Source organism: Anneissia japonica, unplaced genomic scaffold (genome assembly GCF_011630105.1).
Source record: "Anneissia japonica isolate Jap-2015-1 unplaced genomic scaffold, ASM1163010v1 scaffold287714_len2871179_cov188, whole genome shotgun sequence".
In the NCBI taxonomy this organism is placed as follows: domain Eukaryota; kingdom Metazoa; phylum Echinodermata; class Crinoidea; order Comatulida; family Comatulidae; genus Anneissia; species Anneissia japonica.
In genome coordinates, this window is record NW_022755542.1 from 2,574,428 (window position 1) to 2,593,114 (window position 18,687).

General features: G+C 32.1%; 1 protein-coding gene across 1 annotated transcript in view; it reads left to right on the plus strand.

The window, feature by feature from the left end:
- Nucleotides 1-18,687, plus strand: part of LOC117123694 (rRNA N6-adenosine-methyltransferase ZCCHC4-like) — a 56,780-nt gene that overhangs the window by 8,858 nt on the left and 29,235 nt on the right. The window contains exons 6-9 of the mRNA XM_033269708.1: nucleotides 1,241-1,460; nucleotides 3,923-4,020; nucleotides 4,673-4,803; nucleotides 5,763-5,890. Coding sequence (XP_033125599.1) covers nucleotides 1,241-1,460; nucleotides 3,923-4,020; nucleotides 4,673-4,803; nucleotides 5,763-5,890 — 577 coding nt within the window. The remainder of the gene's footprint in view (nucleotides 1-1,240; nucleotides 1,461-3,922; nucleotides 4,021-4,672; nucleotides 4,804-5,762; nucleotides 5,891-18,687) is intronic.

Here is an 18,687-nt window from a genome sequence, read left to right on the forward strand (position 1 = left end):
CCCAATATACCTGGAACCCCACCCCATTCTCTTCCCCATTAAAAATGTATGAAGTAAAAAATGCTGAAGTAGTTAAAAATCACCTTATATCACTAGCAGTGATTTTGTTAATGGATCATGTCAATGATGGCTATATGTCTTCCGAAGAAGACGGCTGCTACAACAGTAAAAGTATTACCTTATTTTGTGACCTACTGTAGCTCCCTTTAACTTAATCATTGAGCCCTCCACCATCAGCTTCCCACCCACCATTCAGCTCCCACCTCACCATTTAGTTCACCACCCACCATTCAGCTTCCCACCCACCATCAGTTCCCCACCCACCATCAGCTCTCAACCCACCATCAGCTCTCAACCCAACATCAGCTCCCCATCAGACCTCCCTCCCCTCCATTTCAAGACTCCCAGATAAGCCACTGCCATGACCTGATGATAAAAACTGCCTAAAACTTTTCAATCTCATTTTCTTATAATCAACTAAATCCCATTAATACTCTTTTCTGCATGTATTTTTAGCCCTTTATGCCTAACAGTTCCTAAATTCATTGGTAAATATTAAATAAAAATTATAATAATCAAATATAATATATAGTAAAATGTCAAAGAGTACTGATATTCCACTACCATAAAACCTTGAATAGAAGCCCATTGGGCTTAATCTCGAGAAGAAGCCCATCTTGAATTGAAGCTCCCTCTCCCCCAAAATTACTGTAGGCTTTAATTCAGTGCTCAGTATTTTGTTTAATATTATGCCTCCCTTATTTATGTACTCCCTTTTTATAGTGTTATTATTATTGTTATTGTTTTTTTCCCTCTTTAATGTTTTTTAATTTTACTTTAAATTATTCTCTACATTTCAAATTTTCCTTAAATTTGCAATAAAGTTATTTTGAATTTTGAAAAAAAAACAAAAAGAAACAACTCTAAAACCTGGAATTGCTAGTGCTACACCCTATTGCTGTGTCAATGATTGTTGATAGTGACTTTATGGAAATGTCCATACAAATAAAGGAAATTAAAAATAAAATTGAAGAGCGGAGGAAAATTTTAGATTGTCAAATAAGAATGATTTTAGACAGCCCTTAATGAGACTCTTGAACAAAATGTTACATTTGTGTTAACATATTCATATGTAGAAATCTAACTTACAATTTTCATTGACTGATTTGATATTGAATTACTTGAAATAAGTTTATTAATTAAAACCAATTATAAATGTAGGCCTATCTTTTTTTTACAGGTACAGTTCTACCCACCTGATAAATATTGCAGATACAATATGTTCAATAATCATTTCTTTGATGGTGAAATAAGCAGGAATGTTTTCATTGAATTTTTACATCGCAACAATGGCAAGGGCGTAATCATGGTAACCGATCCTCCATTTGGTGGACTAGTAGATGTACTTGTTAATAGTATGAAGAAGGTGCAAGAATGTTGGAGGCAGGCAAAAAAACAAGGTGTAGTATAGTATATATTTATTGTTATCCATTCAAAGAACAAAGAGTCAATTTACATTATAAAAAACAAAAAATTAATTTATACCCAGAAGTAAAACATTGACAGTAAGACAAAATAGATAACAGAGGCTAACTCTTTAAGCTGGTAGGCTTGTTTCAAAAGGGGTCTTAAACAAAAACGAGATACAGAAATATAAATGATATTATTTAAACATTAAACAAAAATGTAAGAATATAACAATTTTTTTTTTAATGTACAAAATTTTTTCATTTAATGTACAAACTTTTTTCATCATCATTCCTGATGATGACATAATTAATGTCGAAAAATATTGAATCCCAACTCGATGGCGTGTATTTCAATACTTGGAGTATGTATTATACTTTCTTATCTGAGATTAATCAGTGCACCTTTCGGTACAAAATTTTAAATTTTACAAAAATATTGAAGATAAATATAAATAAAATTATTTACATATTTTGCTTATTATTAGACAAAAATATAAAAAATAGAAATATTGTTTTAAATTTACAGTTACAAAATATTTATTATTATTATTTATTATTATTATTGTTATTATTATTATTATATACAATTATTAATTAGAGAATATTAAATTACTGAAATCTACCAATTCAAATTACTTAAACCAAATCATTTTGAATGTACAGTTTAAATTTTACGAAAATACAGAAAATATATAGAAATATAATTATTATATACAGTATATACAAAATCTTTTGGATTATTATTATTTAAAAAAAATTTAAATATATAAATGTTGTTTGAATTTACGAATTTCCAAAATTATTATTATATATTTATTATTATATACAATTAATAATTTTAGGACATTAAATTACTAATATCAACCAAGTAAATTTTTTTTCAGTTTACTTTTTTTGTTAAGATTAACATCATCATCCTTATCTTCTACATCATCATCATTATCAATTTTACCTTCAGCATCTCTATCATCTTCATCTTTATAATCTTCCTCGTCATTTATAATCATCCTCTATTACATCATCATTACCATCATCATCATCATGATCATCATTATCACCACCACCACCATTATCATCATCATCGTTTCCATCATGATCATCATTATCATCATCATCATCATCATTATCATCATCTTCATCAACTTCTATTACATCATCATCATCATCATCATCAACATCTATTAAGTTGTCGTCATCATCATCTTGATCATCTTCTATTACATCATCAACATTTTAATCATTATCATTTTTCTTTACAAATACTCTTTATTGGCTGTACAGTACATTAATATTAGATTTAAAACCTCACTGCCATCTCACAGCCATCTAGGTGTTTTATCAATTTCACAAGAGTACAAAATATGCTGTGGAAGGGGCTTAACATTGTGTTTGCTTTTTTATTAAAATATGCAAAATGGTAATCACAAAATTATTACTTGGTATCAATGACCGTCACCAGACACTAAAAAGTAGTTTAAAGTGAGGGGATCAGAGGGGGAAAATTTTCCCCACCTCTTCAAACAAACATACCCCTCTTCAAACAAACATAGACCCCCAGTCATCTGACGCTGCAACAAGGTCATTATGAACATATAAGTATTCGGTACGATAACACGTCATGTAGGGCAAAACATCACTTCTAAGGTCTTTAAACTAAAAACATTACAGCTGATCAAAACAAAGTTATTGTGAATACCAATCTCTAATATTGTGGTCTAAAGCACAATTTTGCATCATCCTAAACCATGAAATCTGTCCCCATGATCCCCACCAGGAATTATCCTCCATAACACTGACCAAGGCTCTACAGTAGGTTGGTTTGGAACCCTGTCAGACTTATTTTACCCCCTCCACCAATGCTCAAAGTACCTAGACTCAGGATGAAATCCATCCATGTATTAAGATCACCATCATTAAGAGTTGATTTCTGATATCATAGAGATTCCATCTCTGTAGATATCATTTAGGTCAGTTTGAGTCTTACTATTGATCAACATTAGGGAGCTTTTGATTTTTGACAATGTAGAATGTAATGACGTCATGTTATTTAAACTGCGCATGTCTGAACATTGTGCGTTGCGTTCAGGGCATAACAAGGACTGTACTGTATTAAATATTAGTGCATTAGTCTTTGCATTTGTGACATCTCCATGTAAAAAACATCAGAATCGATTTAGACTAGAACGCACACAAAGACAGTCACAGATGAGTGAATTTTTTCTACGATCTTGATCAATATCTCTCGTGTTGTCCTAAATCACGCCCCTCTTACCACCATTTGTATCTGCCACTGGTATGGTTTTGTCATCACAATTGGCAGGTGTAACAAAGCAATTGCTTACTCTGATAATCATCTAATGTACCTGCCATTTTTGATAGACTTGCATTAAGTCATCACATGGAGAACCCTCAACTGCCACTTAATGTCACTGCATCCATTTGTTTTTTTGTAGACAAGGAAACAGAACTGCCAATCTTGTGGATTTTCCCATATTTCTTAGAGCCAAGAATACTTCAGAGTTGGCCAACGTCCACCATGTTAGATTATAAGGTGAGTCATAATGCTCATGTATTTAGGTCCTGTTCAGACTATAAAATTTGATTTGAGAGAAACATATGAAATATGCCTGAATATGGGCATGATGACATCACATCATGACCATATATAGGCACATCATGACTATATATGGCCATACAACAGTTTTTTGTCAATGAAAATTTGATATTGTGTACAAAGCTTTAGTGTTATTTATTATATTATCTTTTCGAGTTGGTTAAATAAGATATTATTAGGAAAAATAAAATAATAAATACATAAATCTAAATTTGAGATGCCCAACTACAACTAAGTAAGATACTACTAGTTGAGTGACAGTTGTTCCATGGTATATTTAATACTAAAATCTTTATTATTTTTCTTTAGAGCCTGTGGAGATTCTTTATGCATATCTCAAATTATGGTTATGCTGCCCTCTAGAGGAAATTTATAAACTCTTGTTCTAACTGCCCTTTTTATCAGCAACTTAATTTGATAAAACACAATTAATTGTTTAAATTGAGATTTTAATTGGTATTTACATTTAGTTTCATATTATAATTACATAAACAAACAAATAAAACTCTACTAAATAGAGCATTTTACATAATTTTGTTCCTATGAATTGTAATTACATTTTGACTTCCAATTATTTTTTCTTCTACAGGTTGAATATGAAAATCATGACGTTTTTAAAAGTGGACCAAATTCAAAATCAAAGAAGAAAGGATCACCAGTGAGAATTTTTACTAACATCCCTGCAAATCTCATTCCACTTCCTGCAGCAGATGGGTATAGGTGAGTTAGGTACTAATAACAGAAATTGGTTATGAATATTAGAAGCATCAATTTGATAAAAAATATTAACCATCTCAAAATTTTAGCAGCCTACACACTCCCACAAGCAAGCACAAATTTCCCGGAAAGTGATCCATTATCTAAAAATTCATAATATTTGCACGTTCTTCCTGCTTTATTTATCAATTGTTTCACTGAATTTGGTGACAATAGTATCACTATTCGCAGAAAAATAAAATTGGATGTGTTAATAAAGCTCACATAAACCAGGTCTTCTAGATATAATAATAATAATATTATTAGAAAATAAAAATTGAAATGTAGGATGAAAAGCGGCAACCACCCTTTTCCCCACCTTTTTACCTCAGTTTTTTAATATGCAAAAGTCTATATTTCATTAACTGTTTCTGAGTATTATGACAAGCACCCTTTTTGTCGCTTAGAAAATGTTTACAATATATCTAAAAATGTTTATCCTCCCGACACTCGCTTTAATGGAAGTGAATGTAGGTGCAATCTTAACGGATAGAATTTTTTCCACCAAGGAGAGGAAATTATGTTCCCTTTAAAACCTCCGGAGAAAACAAAAAATTTATATGTTCGGGGAATCATGGTTTAGCCACCCCTTATTATTTAAAAATCAGTATCTCATTAACCGTTTTTGAGTTTTACGACAAACACCCTTTTTGTCTCTTAGAAAATTTGTACAACATATCTTAAAATGATTTTGCTCCTCATCCTCGCTTTAATAGAAGTGATTCTAATTAAGTTTCTACGTATATTAAATATTTTTTTGATTATATCTTTAGCTTTTGTCATTTTGACTAATCTGGTCAAATTTGGTCCATCCAATTATGAGTTGCGCATCACAGATTTTATTTTCTATCTTAAAGTGTTGAATCCCTCTTTGATGGATGACAGTGACATATTTTTTATAATGAAAAGGTATTCTTTTGTAGGTTCTGCAGTGTATGTGATCGATTTGTGGCTAAGGAGAATAAACACTGCGCCCTGTGTAATTCTTGCACTTCAAAAGATGGCTCTACGTACCGCCACTGTCACCAGTGCAACAGGTGTGTCAAGCCAAGTAAGTAATCATGCCCTTAACGTGGGTGGAGAAAGAGGAGCATGTTTATCAAAAATATACTTTTGGTACATGCTAGCATTAATTATGTTTAATGAAGAACTAAACATCCTCAGATCAGTGCCATATCTAGGGATGCATGGGGGAGGGGGAACAAAAGAAGCTTGCACCCCCAAGCCATCCCTCCCCTATTGAAAATGTTAGAAGCAAAAGCATTAGAATTGTGAAAAATCACCTTTTTTTTGTAAGCTAGCCTCTTCATTTAATCATTGATCCCCCACTTTGCTTTTGCACCTCTCCTCCCATCAGGCCCCACCCCCTCCATTTTCAAGTCTCATAGGTACGCCATTGCCTCTGATTAGTTGTGATGTAGCACATAGCTTCAAATATCTGTTATATAGACTACTGAATGTTGACATGGACTATGTTCTTGACAGTATTTGTGACATGGCTACTTTTAAAATTGAGTGGCATGAATTGCTAAGTAAAAAAAACTTAAATACATTAGCAACAAATTAAAATCATAAAATTTATCTGCTGAAATTATTCTGCTTAACTTGACTCGACATTTACCTTGCTGTACATGTGATATAAACTTGCATCGGTCTCTGGCTAGAAAGTTCAACATCCTTAACTATTTAGAATAGTGGTTTTTTGGTCTCCCACACCAATTATCCAGTTAGTGGATGGTATTACTAACAGACAACTAAGATTTAAGCATGTCCATTAGCTAGGCCTCACTGTCCCAGTCTAGTCCCTACTGATTGTATCCATTTGACCTGCTGAATAGCCCAGACAGTGGCTGAACTTTCCCAGAAGTCTGTCCAAACTGTTTGTTGATGGCCTAGGTTTAATTTATATTGATGTCAATGTTTCTAAATAAGATTGTCTTTTTATTGGGTGCAGTGTGTGATTTGGTTGTATGAGGTAAACATTCAGTAATTTTTTTTAGATATTGAAATATTTTTTTATTAATTCCTTCTGTGGTATACTTATATTCTTGGAATAGTTCATTTTCCATGACATATCCTTGTCATGATAGCATCGTACACTTCCCTATGTTTTTGTCGCTCAGGACAACTTAAATTAAATCAAGCTTAATTTCATTGGAACTGACACTTAACAAATTAACATCTATTATTCAATAAAGTATTTAATAGTTTTTGAATATATGTTAACCTTCCTAGTGTCAACTACTGTATAGTTCTTACATAATTTATAAAATTCTCTTATAAAATATTAGAATAAATACATATAAATGGCATACAGGGCTCAGGTCAGGATCTGACAACACCCTACTTTAAGGATTGCTCAACAGTCAACTAACTCACAACTTCACATTAGCAGACGTTTTCATATGTGTTACCACATTACTGCAATGAATTACTATGCAACACTCTATTTCATCCTCTCTTACAATATTTAAGGAAATGTTGAAAACTTTATTGCTTCCTTGTGGTTAGGGACAGACTAAATATAGCTGCCAACGTCACTCAAGCACTTGTGAATACCCACCTGATGGGCCCCTGCTCTGCCTTAAATTGCTGGAGAACCGTGTGGTGGTTGTTTGGTTTCATCTGCATTGCTTTATTTTTTTTTTCTTCTGTTAGAAGTATTCCACTGCTACAGTCTATTAATAAAAATACAACTAGTTTATATGTGAAGAATATTGAATAATTGTTTAAGTATACTTTATGATGTTTTGTTCAAGAACTTCTTCATTTGGACTTGCCTCTTCATCATTTACCTCAAATAGCTGAATGAACTAAACTTTGTTTGTAGCTGAACTTCCTATAAATATAGAGTCAAGCAGACTTTATGCAGTGTCGTATCTACTGTGGCTGGGGGATACAGGCCCCTATTAAAAGCTTTTTCCCCCACCCTATTAGAAATTTTCTTATCAAAAGAACTACGCTTAAGTAGTTAAAATCACCTAATTGAGGCATGTTGTGGCAAAATGGCTAAGTTGTAGCAAATATTGAAATTCAAGTTATTGGTATTTTCGGATACCTGCGTATGTGATCTTTAAAATGAGTTGTCATTCATAGAAATTGGACATTTCAAGCCTAAGTTATTGGAAAGTGAATGTACAGTAGTCTTAGAATCAAGATAAACACAATTTTGAGTAATTGCCTTTCAAAGTTATTTGTGCATACATTGTTTAATAGAATGAACTATCAAAATAACATTAAATAAACAGTTTGTTGACCACTTCCAGAACTAATACTTTGGCACATGATTAATAAGACAATAAACTGTTGATCTATAGTGAAAAGCAAATTTGGATTTTTAGGCAATTTCTTGAACTCCCATGTTTTAAAGCTCATTTACTCAATACTGGACTCTGCGAAAACTTAACCATTTCGCCATGACATGCCTCAATTTTACTTTATTTTGTCAGCTAAATCTTCCTTGTTTAAGTCCCTTTAACCTTTGTTCCCCCACTCCCTACCATCCCCCACATGACAGTACTTCAAGAATTGCCACTTACTGCATGTGACAATTAATGTCCCGTCATTGCGTCCAACAGTAAATGTCAGTCGTAACTTGTATTGTGCTGTAGCTTCCTGTAGAAATAATAAAGCTCAGTTCTGTATGATTGGATAATGTGTGCTTTAATTGTTACCATCGGTACACCACGCTTTAATGTTGTAGCTGGGCACGATAACAGTTCAGATTGTGGTGTACTCAGGAAGAAATTGTAAGTGCTTTCAGGGTTGACTAATATGAATGGAATGGGGGTGAATGAAAAGAATATTGGAGAAATAATTATGATGTCAAAATTGATTGATTGTCAAATATATTTATACGTGATATTAGCTTTCCTATGTACAATACAATACCGAAGAACATAATATAGAGAACAAAAGATTCAAACAATAACAGATGATTACCATCAATGATAATACAAATAGACATAATTCAAATCCATCAGTGACAAACTGCACTTTATTAATATGTAATTGATTTATTTATTTGCCAATATCCCTGAAATGTAGACTCTGATCAGTATATCTGTTCATCAATTGGCCCTTGACAGAGATTTAGTTTGGTTTTAATGCAAACCACAGGCCTATTATTTACGATATGTTTACTGTGTATGTTACAGTTTGTTTGTGCCTGGAAATAAATGAAAGGACAAAAGAATCTAGTGGTGTACTCAAGTCAATTAAATATCTGAAAATGTTTCAATTTGGTCAGTATTTATCGAGGAAATCTAAAAAAGTTGACAAGGGTAGTATTGACCAATGCCTTAATCTGGTGTCCATCACATTTTGTTGGTTTAATAAAGAAATTTCCTGTGGAAAAAGGGGATTTTTTTATTGACGTTAAAATCAATTAGAAGAGCAACGTTTACTAATCAATTAATTGGAAACGAATGAATTTATTTTTTTAATAATCATTTTGCATTTCTGTTGGATAAAAAATGTCCAGATGTGAAGTGTCACCTGTAATAGGATTTTTTTTTTGTGACAAGAGATAATTCACAAATCATTCTTCAGCATTAAATAACAATCATTTGTTGAGCTGTAAGTGCTATGCGTTTCTGTATCAACAACAGATAAAACTAGAGTAGTCACTCCATAAAGTGCATACTTCCTGAAGTGCATACCTCCACCTGTGCCTGGATCTGGGGCTTAGAAAAATGAAATAGGCCGTCCAAAATTGCTTTTTTTCATGCAACATTTGATAGATTCGAAGAATATAGAGAATTTGCTAATGGTCGACCAGTCCCAAGTAGGCTAGGCCGAGTTGAGTAGGCCAAGCCGTCCAAGCTATCACGGTAAAAGTGGCTGTCCTAAATAATTGTTGGCCAGACGCTCGCTGGCTAAGCCCTTGGCATGGATACCAAACAATACACAGCAGGCAGTGTATGATGGGTGATTCTATTACTTTCCAACCTGTACCTAGATACTGAACAATACGCAGGCAGTGTAGTGTATGATGGACCATTCCGTTATTTTCTTTTATGCTTGGGGTAAAATTTGAATTTCCATGACATTGACCTTTGACCTTTTCTCCCCAAAATTTAATCATCTCTTTCTTGGAATATTATATACCATTCCACTAAATTTTATGATAATCAATTCATTACTGTTTGCATAATCTTGCTAACAGACAGACAGCGGTGAATACTAACCTGCTTTGGCGAAGGTAATAAAGATTGTTAAAAGTCATGTTGAACTTTAATAAAAATCAATATATAATATTTTTGAGAATTATTTTTATTAATTAACAGATGCATATTAGAAAATACTTATATTTTAAGCTTTTTATGGTTGTTAATCAATTTCAGGTTTTTATAGTAAAAATATTATACGCCAAAAACATAAAATAAAGAGAAAACATTTTGAAAAATAAACACGAGTGCCATATGATGAGGTAGAATATGAGAATAACCAACATGAGGCTATCCATAGAGATGACTGATAACTATGTATCATATATCATATCAGAATGCAAAATTTAAATTTTTAAAATAAAATGAAGTAAAAACGAAAGCGCTAAAAATATTTGTAAAATTATAAAAATACAATATTAAAATTTAAAGCAATGTAAAGAACCTTTTGTGTATATATAAATCATAAATAGTGATATTTTGAATTTGTTACACAATTAGTTTGATTTTAGTTTTTTTTTAACTCTTAATGGCATAACAGAAAATTAAATTTGGATTTAATAGCAATGAAGGGCTACAAATATAAGCTATACGATAACCAGATTTGACACTTTAATGGAGAAGTAAGGGGTTAATCATGTATCTCAACAGGGTTTCCTCACAACACCTCACCTCATGAAAGTTCACTACCCTCAGCTACATATCATGTTCCCTTCCATTTACCAATTAATAGATTACTATAATTTTTATTGTAGCCACGTTTTTATTGGCGAAGCCACTTAATAAGATGCCTACTTCCTTTCCCCGCAAACCAAGTTCCATTTTTGACTTCCCACGGGAGTTCTTAGCGAAACTGATTTGTATCTTTAATTTTTGATGGGTATAAAACAACTGAGCAAACTTGGTACTCTTCAAATGCTGAATTATGTTTTGCACTTTCGTAAGTACTGGTAAGAAAAATGAGGTTTCACCCCTGGATCTGAAGCTATTTTTTTGACCGCCGAATGCACTAGTAATATAGGATCATGGCCCGAACAAGTTTTTCGCAAGATACTAGATACAACATATATTTGTTGCCAATGTGCGCAACTCCCCTGGATCTGAAAGCTTTTTTTCTACTGCTAAATGCACCAGTATATCAACCATTTTCACAAAATTTGAAATGAAAATTTCTGATAACCTGACAACTACCACTGGGGGACTTTTAGAGGCCTAGCATTTCATTTGACTTAGTTACCATCATTAAATCAACGATAAAATTAACTTACTAACGAGCACAGATATTTTAAAACGGAAAAACATGAAATATTTATATTAAAAACAAGTCCAAGTCTTAAAAAGCTATTTCAGTGTTTAGATATACAGTAATTACAGTAATTAGCATAATCGTATCTGTTGTCTACTGCTGCTGTAGTACAGGTCTAGTGGCGCTATCCGCTGCTTGGTGCTCCATTTGTAACTAGCCAACTGCTCAGGCTAGGCCGCTGGAAGTCCCCCAGTGAGTTGTGAGACGTTTGCGGCGCTGTTTCAAAATAAATCAGATAAAATGGTCTACAGGATCATAACCCCAAAAAAGTTTTTTCACAAAATACTAGATTCAAGATATATTTATTTGTCAACGTGTGCAACTTGGTTCAGATGAAATTTGGTTTTCAGATGCTTCAACAGATAATACAGTACAAATAAGATCTTAAACTACAACACTTAATAAAAAGATGCAAATGACACAAATAAGTTTCTGCATATTTTACTTGCGATCAAGAAACACACTTTCTGAAAACAGATGAGATCCTCTTCATAATTTTTATTTATTTTTTAATTAGTTTATATCGTCTTTCGCCTTGACAGACTTTTTAGATAGTTTTTCCAACTTGCTTATTTCTTTTCTCGATATAGGATTGTTAATTGTAAAGTCATCTATGATGCTTCCAAACTTTCTCAAAGAAGCAACAACACAAAGAGTTATTTGCCACAATCATGTTTTTGCCGCCAACATTTTTTTTGTAAAATATAATTATTTAAACCATGTTTACTGTATAGTGTTTAACTCCTACAACTAGGCTGTTGTGTGGATGTTAACCTATATATCTGCCAATTTGTCTCTTAAAAGGTGGTTTGTTTATGTTTCTTCCATTTTTAGATAGTTTTGAACATCCTTTAACAAGTTTACAGAATTTGAGACATCTGGATTTTATAAAAAAAGAACTTACAGATAATGTTGTAACAAACATCTCCAGTTGTTTTGTTTTCTATTTTTATTTTCCAAATAGGTCATGGATAATTGAATAGATATAGTAATTGAAACGCTGTCATGCCATTTTGTTTGCCCTTTGTGTGTTGAGCACCTAGAAATCTAAAGCCCCTTTCCCACATTCACATCATGATGTGTGAAAGGGCCGTAAACAGTTCATCAATAATAGTAAATGTGTGGCGTTCAAAAAAATGATAGAACAACAATGATGAAATGGTGCTTGTTACAGTCTATAAAATGACAATGATGATTATGAAATGATGTGTTGACGATGATAAAATGATGACAACGAAAATAAAATAGTGATGATTATGATGACAGCCATACAATGATGATGATAACGAAAAGACAATGATAGTGGTAGTGGTAGCAGTGGGTGTGTAACAAACATAAAATGATGATGATTATAAATATTATAATGATAATAATGATAATAATAATAAAAAATAACAATATTAATGTAATATTAATAGCCATTACTGGGTTTTTTGGCTTTCTCCTTTCTGTGCATATATGTTACGAGAGCACCTGACGAGTGGTAATGTGATGTATTGGGACGTGATACAGCGCATTATACCGAACAAAATGTCAATGTTCTTAAAGTCAGGCTCCGGAGGAAAAAAAAATTTTGATATGTTGTAGAACTGATTTTTCTGAGACAGAAAAAAGTTGTTTGACGAAAAACTGAGCAACGGTGAATGAGATACAGACTTTAAAAGATAAAAAATAAAGTGCTGAAAAAGCAACTCCTATTGGCATGTTTTTTTCATTCATTCATTCTGTTTTTATTATCAAACTCATTGCTGTGTAAAGCATTACTAAATTGGAAGTAGATTTACAACAATAAAATGGTTACAACATTTAAAAGTTGAAATGTAACTAGCGGAAAAACCTTAAAACACTGTGAAAACATAAAAGGGTAAAGCTCACACTGGAACTTACAAAATGAAATCAACATCACAAGAAAAAAAAAACACCAAAACAGGGGGAAAAATTAAACCAAAACATATATTTAAGGGAAAAAAACACAAGCACCATAAAGCATAAAGGGAAAATATTCACAGATGGGCAAAACATTAAAAAAATGCAAAGAGATAATTGCACCAAAACCTTCCCAATTTATGAACAATATGTTATTACAATTAACAAATTTAAATCAAATTAATTTTGCCGAGTTTGAGGCCTCAAGCTGATGTTAGACAGTATTTTATCACCAATATCGCTTGTCAGTCAGTACTCCCTGCTTTTTTGTGGAAGGAGACCCTCTAAAATATCCTGTTTTTAATGGAAACCAAGCAAAGTTTATTTTATTTATTTCAACTTAATTTTATTTATTTATTTTAAATGTTTGCTGAAGAATTTGAATGTAATTTTATATAAATTAATAATTTAAAAAAATTGTGTATAAATATCCTCCCGTCCACATTCTATATAGCATGTTGCAACCATGTGGTAGTAATGGTTCTCTAGTGAGATTTGTGGCCAAGTAAGCCATGATAAAGGTATAGAAAGTAACAATAATATACTTGTATGATCAAATAGAGAAAGTGGCAAAGCAAATTTGTTGAAATAAGCAAAAAAAAGATACAGTTAAATGGGTTGATGCTAATTTAATTGGATTTTGGGGGAATTATGGATTATGTCACCTGTATGGGTTAGGCATTTATAGTTGTTGCCGTTTCCTTTTATGCATTCAAGACTCATGCTCAATACATAAGGTTTGTATCATCGGAGACAAGATAAGGCCATTCTACTACAACCATTTAAATCTATCAAATTTAAAAGTTGATTTTGTTGCAACTTCCTGTTCAAAAGGACACGTATGTACTAACAGTAATGCTTCATATTTAAAATCAGCTGTTAGATCTGCATGCACTCAAATTGTTTAAATTTTTTATTGATATTTTTCCTATCGATCTAGTGAAATTATTCAATAACACAGGACCAACCATTTTGTCATTATGATCCAAGCCTCTGAATATTCCTATTCACATGAACTTCAACAAGGCTTGATCAATGTCTAAAATATTTAATAATATAATAATTTAAAATTTTACAGCTTGTAAATTTAAAATTATCATGACTAAAAACAACTCAGCTCTGTTTGTAAAGAATAAATAGGCCCTGTCAGAGAACCAGTTCGATACTGAACAGGTTCTCGGCTTATATCAGAAGTGGATGCATACGGGGACCAAAAGTGGCTTCTGGTAAGTGGTCACTATATATGAGAAGTGGTCATATTGTAATATTTACAAAGGAAAATCTGGATAATTTTCATAGGCACTCTCACTTTCCTTAAAAAAAAAACTAACTAAAGTGAAATAGTAAATCATAATTTTAGAACATGCATAAATAATATCAATGATAAAAGATCATGATAATTATCATTTCATTTAACATTTAAATAAGCAAAACATTAAAACCAGTAAAGTATCTCCTAGAAAATTCTACTTGATAACAGCGAAACAATCTGCACTATACCAATGTGACCAACTGGGATTGACACTTACAGTAGCAATGTAACATAATTCTACCATACCTCTCAATCATATGCGTAACTAATGAAACATTATTTAAGATATTTCATTTGAACCTTGTAACCTTACAAAAGCCATAAGATCAGATTAGAAAAAATGATTTATGTCCTCCATATGAACTGGCAGCACTGATTGAAACGCCAGACCATCAGGGAGTCATTTTCTCTTTGTAATTTTTATTTTCTAATTCTTTTCAGGTTTGATAATCTGCAAATATAATTGTAATGTGTAGTAGTTGGATCTGTCATCATTATGCAGTTTCAACTACAATTTCAATGAACCCTAACCGTTGTCTCTACCCAAATATAGTTGATTGCCTAAATTACCTGTTACTCCCCCTGTTTGTATTAAAGCTACTGAGATGTTTTAACCTTTTACATACTTCCTAAAGTTACTGAACTATACTTGTTTGACTTTAGTTGGCAGTGTTTCAATTTCAAACCATTAATTTTCTAAGAAACCCACGTTTTTTGATAATCACTAGTTGGTGATGTTTCTTCTGGTTCTAATATTGTTATTCTGCCAAACCACGGTTTTCTACTGGAGTTTATGTTGAACTTTATTGATATAAACTTTTCATTAGTTAATTATTGTAATGTTTTATAGATTTCACCATAACCACTTAGACTTTACCATAAGTGTTACTCTTTCTTTTGCCTGGTGTGTGATAAAGGTGTAAAAAGGGTGGTTACACCCATTTTTTCCCTCAGTTTTTAAATATTCAAAAATCTGTATCTCATTAACCATTCCCCAGTTGTTTGTCAAACAACTTTTACCTGTCTTAGAAAAATCAGTTCTGCAACATATCAACAATTTTTTTTCCAGAGTCTTGTCCACTTTACAAATTTTATGTGACAAGTAAATTTGATATTCCCATATTTGGTTGTATAATATGGCATCACCATGATAATATATTGGCACATCACATAAAGCTTGATATGTCCTCTGGCAGTTGAATATTTCCATTAATTATGATGTAGATTTCAAAAATTACCACTAGGCTGTAATTTTTTTTTTGGCTGTTGAACAATACTACCATAAATCGTAACATAGATTTCACAATGACCAATATGTGGTGAATCTTACTTTTGGCTGTCGAATGATTTTGCCATTAACACGTTTACTGCCAGACTTTATATTTGGCCTTGTCCTGTGTGCCAAAAATAGTATAATATCAAAATGGTGTGTTTAATAAATTGGCAGGAAAATATTAGGGATGAGTAAACTCGTCGCAGGCAATGGGACAGTGCTTTTTATTTCCTCTGCCAAGTGCAAGTTTTATCGTCCGAATTGGTATACTGTATGTTCCGAAGGCACCCACACACGTGCAATCTTTTTTACTGCCGGCAAAGTAACACAACAAACATAGATAAGTCATATGCTTGTTTTCGTGTATCTCCTCCGAACTACCGGGCGTTAAGCCTGTGGTTCTATAATGTATAATAACAATGAAGTAATAAAAGTTAGAATGTTCCCCGGTTTTGATAAGTACACTCGTATTTAACAATGTATGACGATTGAACATTTTAACTGTTGTCTTGCTGTAGCACGTTTCACAGTGACTAAAGACGCATACACACCAAATCCGAATTTTAGATCGGATAATCAAAATAGTTTGTAATAATAGGGACACTGGCGTGCATTGGAAAAGCGTCCAAATTTCTGTTCGGATCTCATTTGAAGGCAGGTTATTAAGTGATGAATTCTTTCTCTGGTTGTTGAATGATACTGGCATTAACTGTTGTGATGTAGGTTTCACAGTGACCACTAAGGAGATAATATCTTCTGGCTTTTGTATATGATACTGCCATTCTGCCAAACCACTGTTTTCTACTGCGGTTATGTAGACATGTTGATTGAAACTGTTTTTATTAAGTTATTAGATTGTGTTAATGTAGATATTTTATTGACCACTGGGTGGTAATGTTTTATACAGTTGTTAAGTGACACTGTCTTATATGCAAACCACTATTTCTAAGAGATATGCAGTTAAACTTTTATGATAGATTAGTTTTTCATGAAGGTACAGTATTAAGATTTTGGGTGTATTAACATTATTTTTGCTTAACATAGTAACTGGTTGCAGTCTTACAAAATGTTTATTAACGTAATTATATCCATTTTATCATTGAATATTTCTTTAGAATCCTCTCTGACTTCAAATATCATGTGCAAAAAATCTCTTTAGGTTTTGTCAATACACCCTCCAATTCACAATCATTTTATCTGTTATAAGAACTTCCGTGTTATATTTTTGACCTCTGATCATCTTGCAAATGATATATAATCATCATATCATAAATACTCAATAATTCAAATTCACTTATTACCTGTATTGGTTGATCTTTTGCAAAAAAACCATTACAGATTTGTCATCACCACCTATAATTATAAAAGCTTAATTATTTTAAAAATGCCATGTTTAAATTGTGGATCCATGAGTATACACATCAATAATACATTATAATAATCACTGTCATATCCAGAATATTCAGATTTGTCTCATTACTTTTTGGTCAAATTGTGTTTCATTTAATTTCATTTATATATTGGTTGCCTCAATAATTGGTCTTGGAACTTCTAAAGAAGCCAGTGCTTAGAAATGACTCAGTGAGCCAGAAGTCCCAAACATTAAGATTAGAATGAACAAAGCTAATACAAGGAAAAAAATCACAAAAAGATACAATGCAAAAAAGACAAAAATATTTAAAATTTACCCTAAAGATAAGCTTTTTTATTTAGAAGCAAACTAGTTTTCTTCTTTTTTTTTTTGCAAGAAAACCATTAAAGTTTGTGTCAGTACCCCCTCTACTATTATAAACTTCCAGGCCATAATTGTGAATTATGTTCGCTTGAGCTCCCCATCAATCAAAATAATTACATTCAATTTTGATTTAAACCCTATGATTATTATTAATTATTGAATGTCCACTGCTGACTTTGCAACATAGAAACTGTCATAAATTGTTAGGATAGAGTACATATTTCCTTTCCCAGGGTAAGTACCCATAACATTTTTAATCAACATTCAGATGGGCTTGAATGCTTGAGGTGGCCTCTTAAATTTAAACAAGGTCACAAATGTAACAGCTTTCAAAGAAAGAATGTTTTTGAATTTTATAACTTGGATCAAATGAATTTGATTTGTATTGATTACAGGAATTGAAGAGCTTAGTGGTTAAGAGCTTGCCTTCTAATCCTAGGGTCCTGGGATTCCTGTCAGTGTTGCAGTCCACTCTTTAAACCTCATATTGAGATTTAGTTTGTGTAAAGCATCGTGTGTGTATGTTTTTCAGTCACCTACAAGTAGGACAGTGATATATTATCTATTGACTGTCCTTGGTGCATTCGTTGTGTGCCTAAATAAATAAATTTAAAATTAAAAAAAACAACAATTTTTATTGGTACAGTATATCATTTAGTTTAATCTGTTTTGTTTAGCCAAATTGTATAGTAGTATTACATTTCTTTAATAACAGACACATGTAATACAAATTTTTTTTATAAGAACAATTTGAGTCTAAGGTGAAATGTCAGATGAGTTTTTTATTTTTTAAAACTAGAAAAACCAAAAATGATGTTTAATGTACCTTATGTGCAGTGGGTGTGACTATGTAATACCATCTACAATACAGTACAGTAGATGTACCTACCTGTCATTTGTGGCCATTTTTTTCAGAGGCCATTTTTCCGGGGCCACTTTTACCTACATTCCAGTAAGTATACTGCTGTACAATAATAATTTTCTATGTTTGAAAAGTGTGTAACATAAGAACAAAATAATTACATTTTCAACCTGAAATCGGCCAAAAAATAAGAACACTGAGCCTCGGCAAAATTTTCTGGTTCTTATAAAAAAAAAAATGTGTACATTGTAACAATAATATAGGAA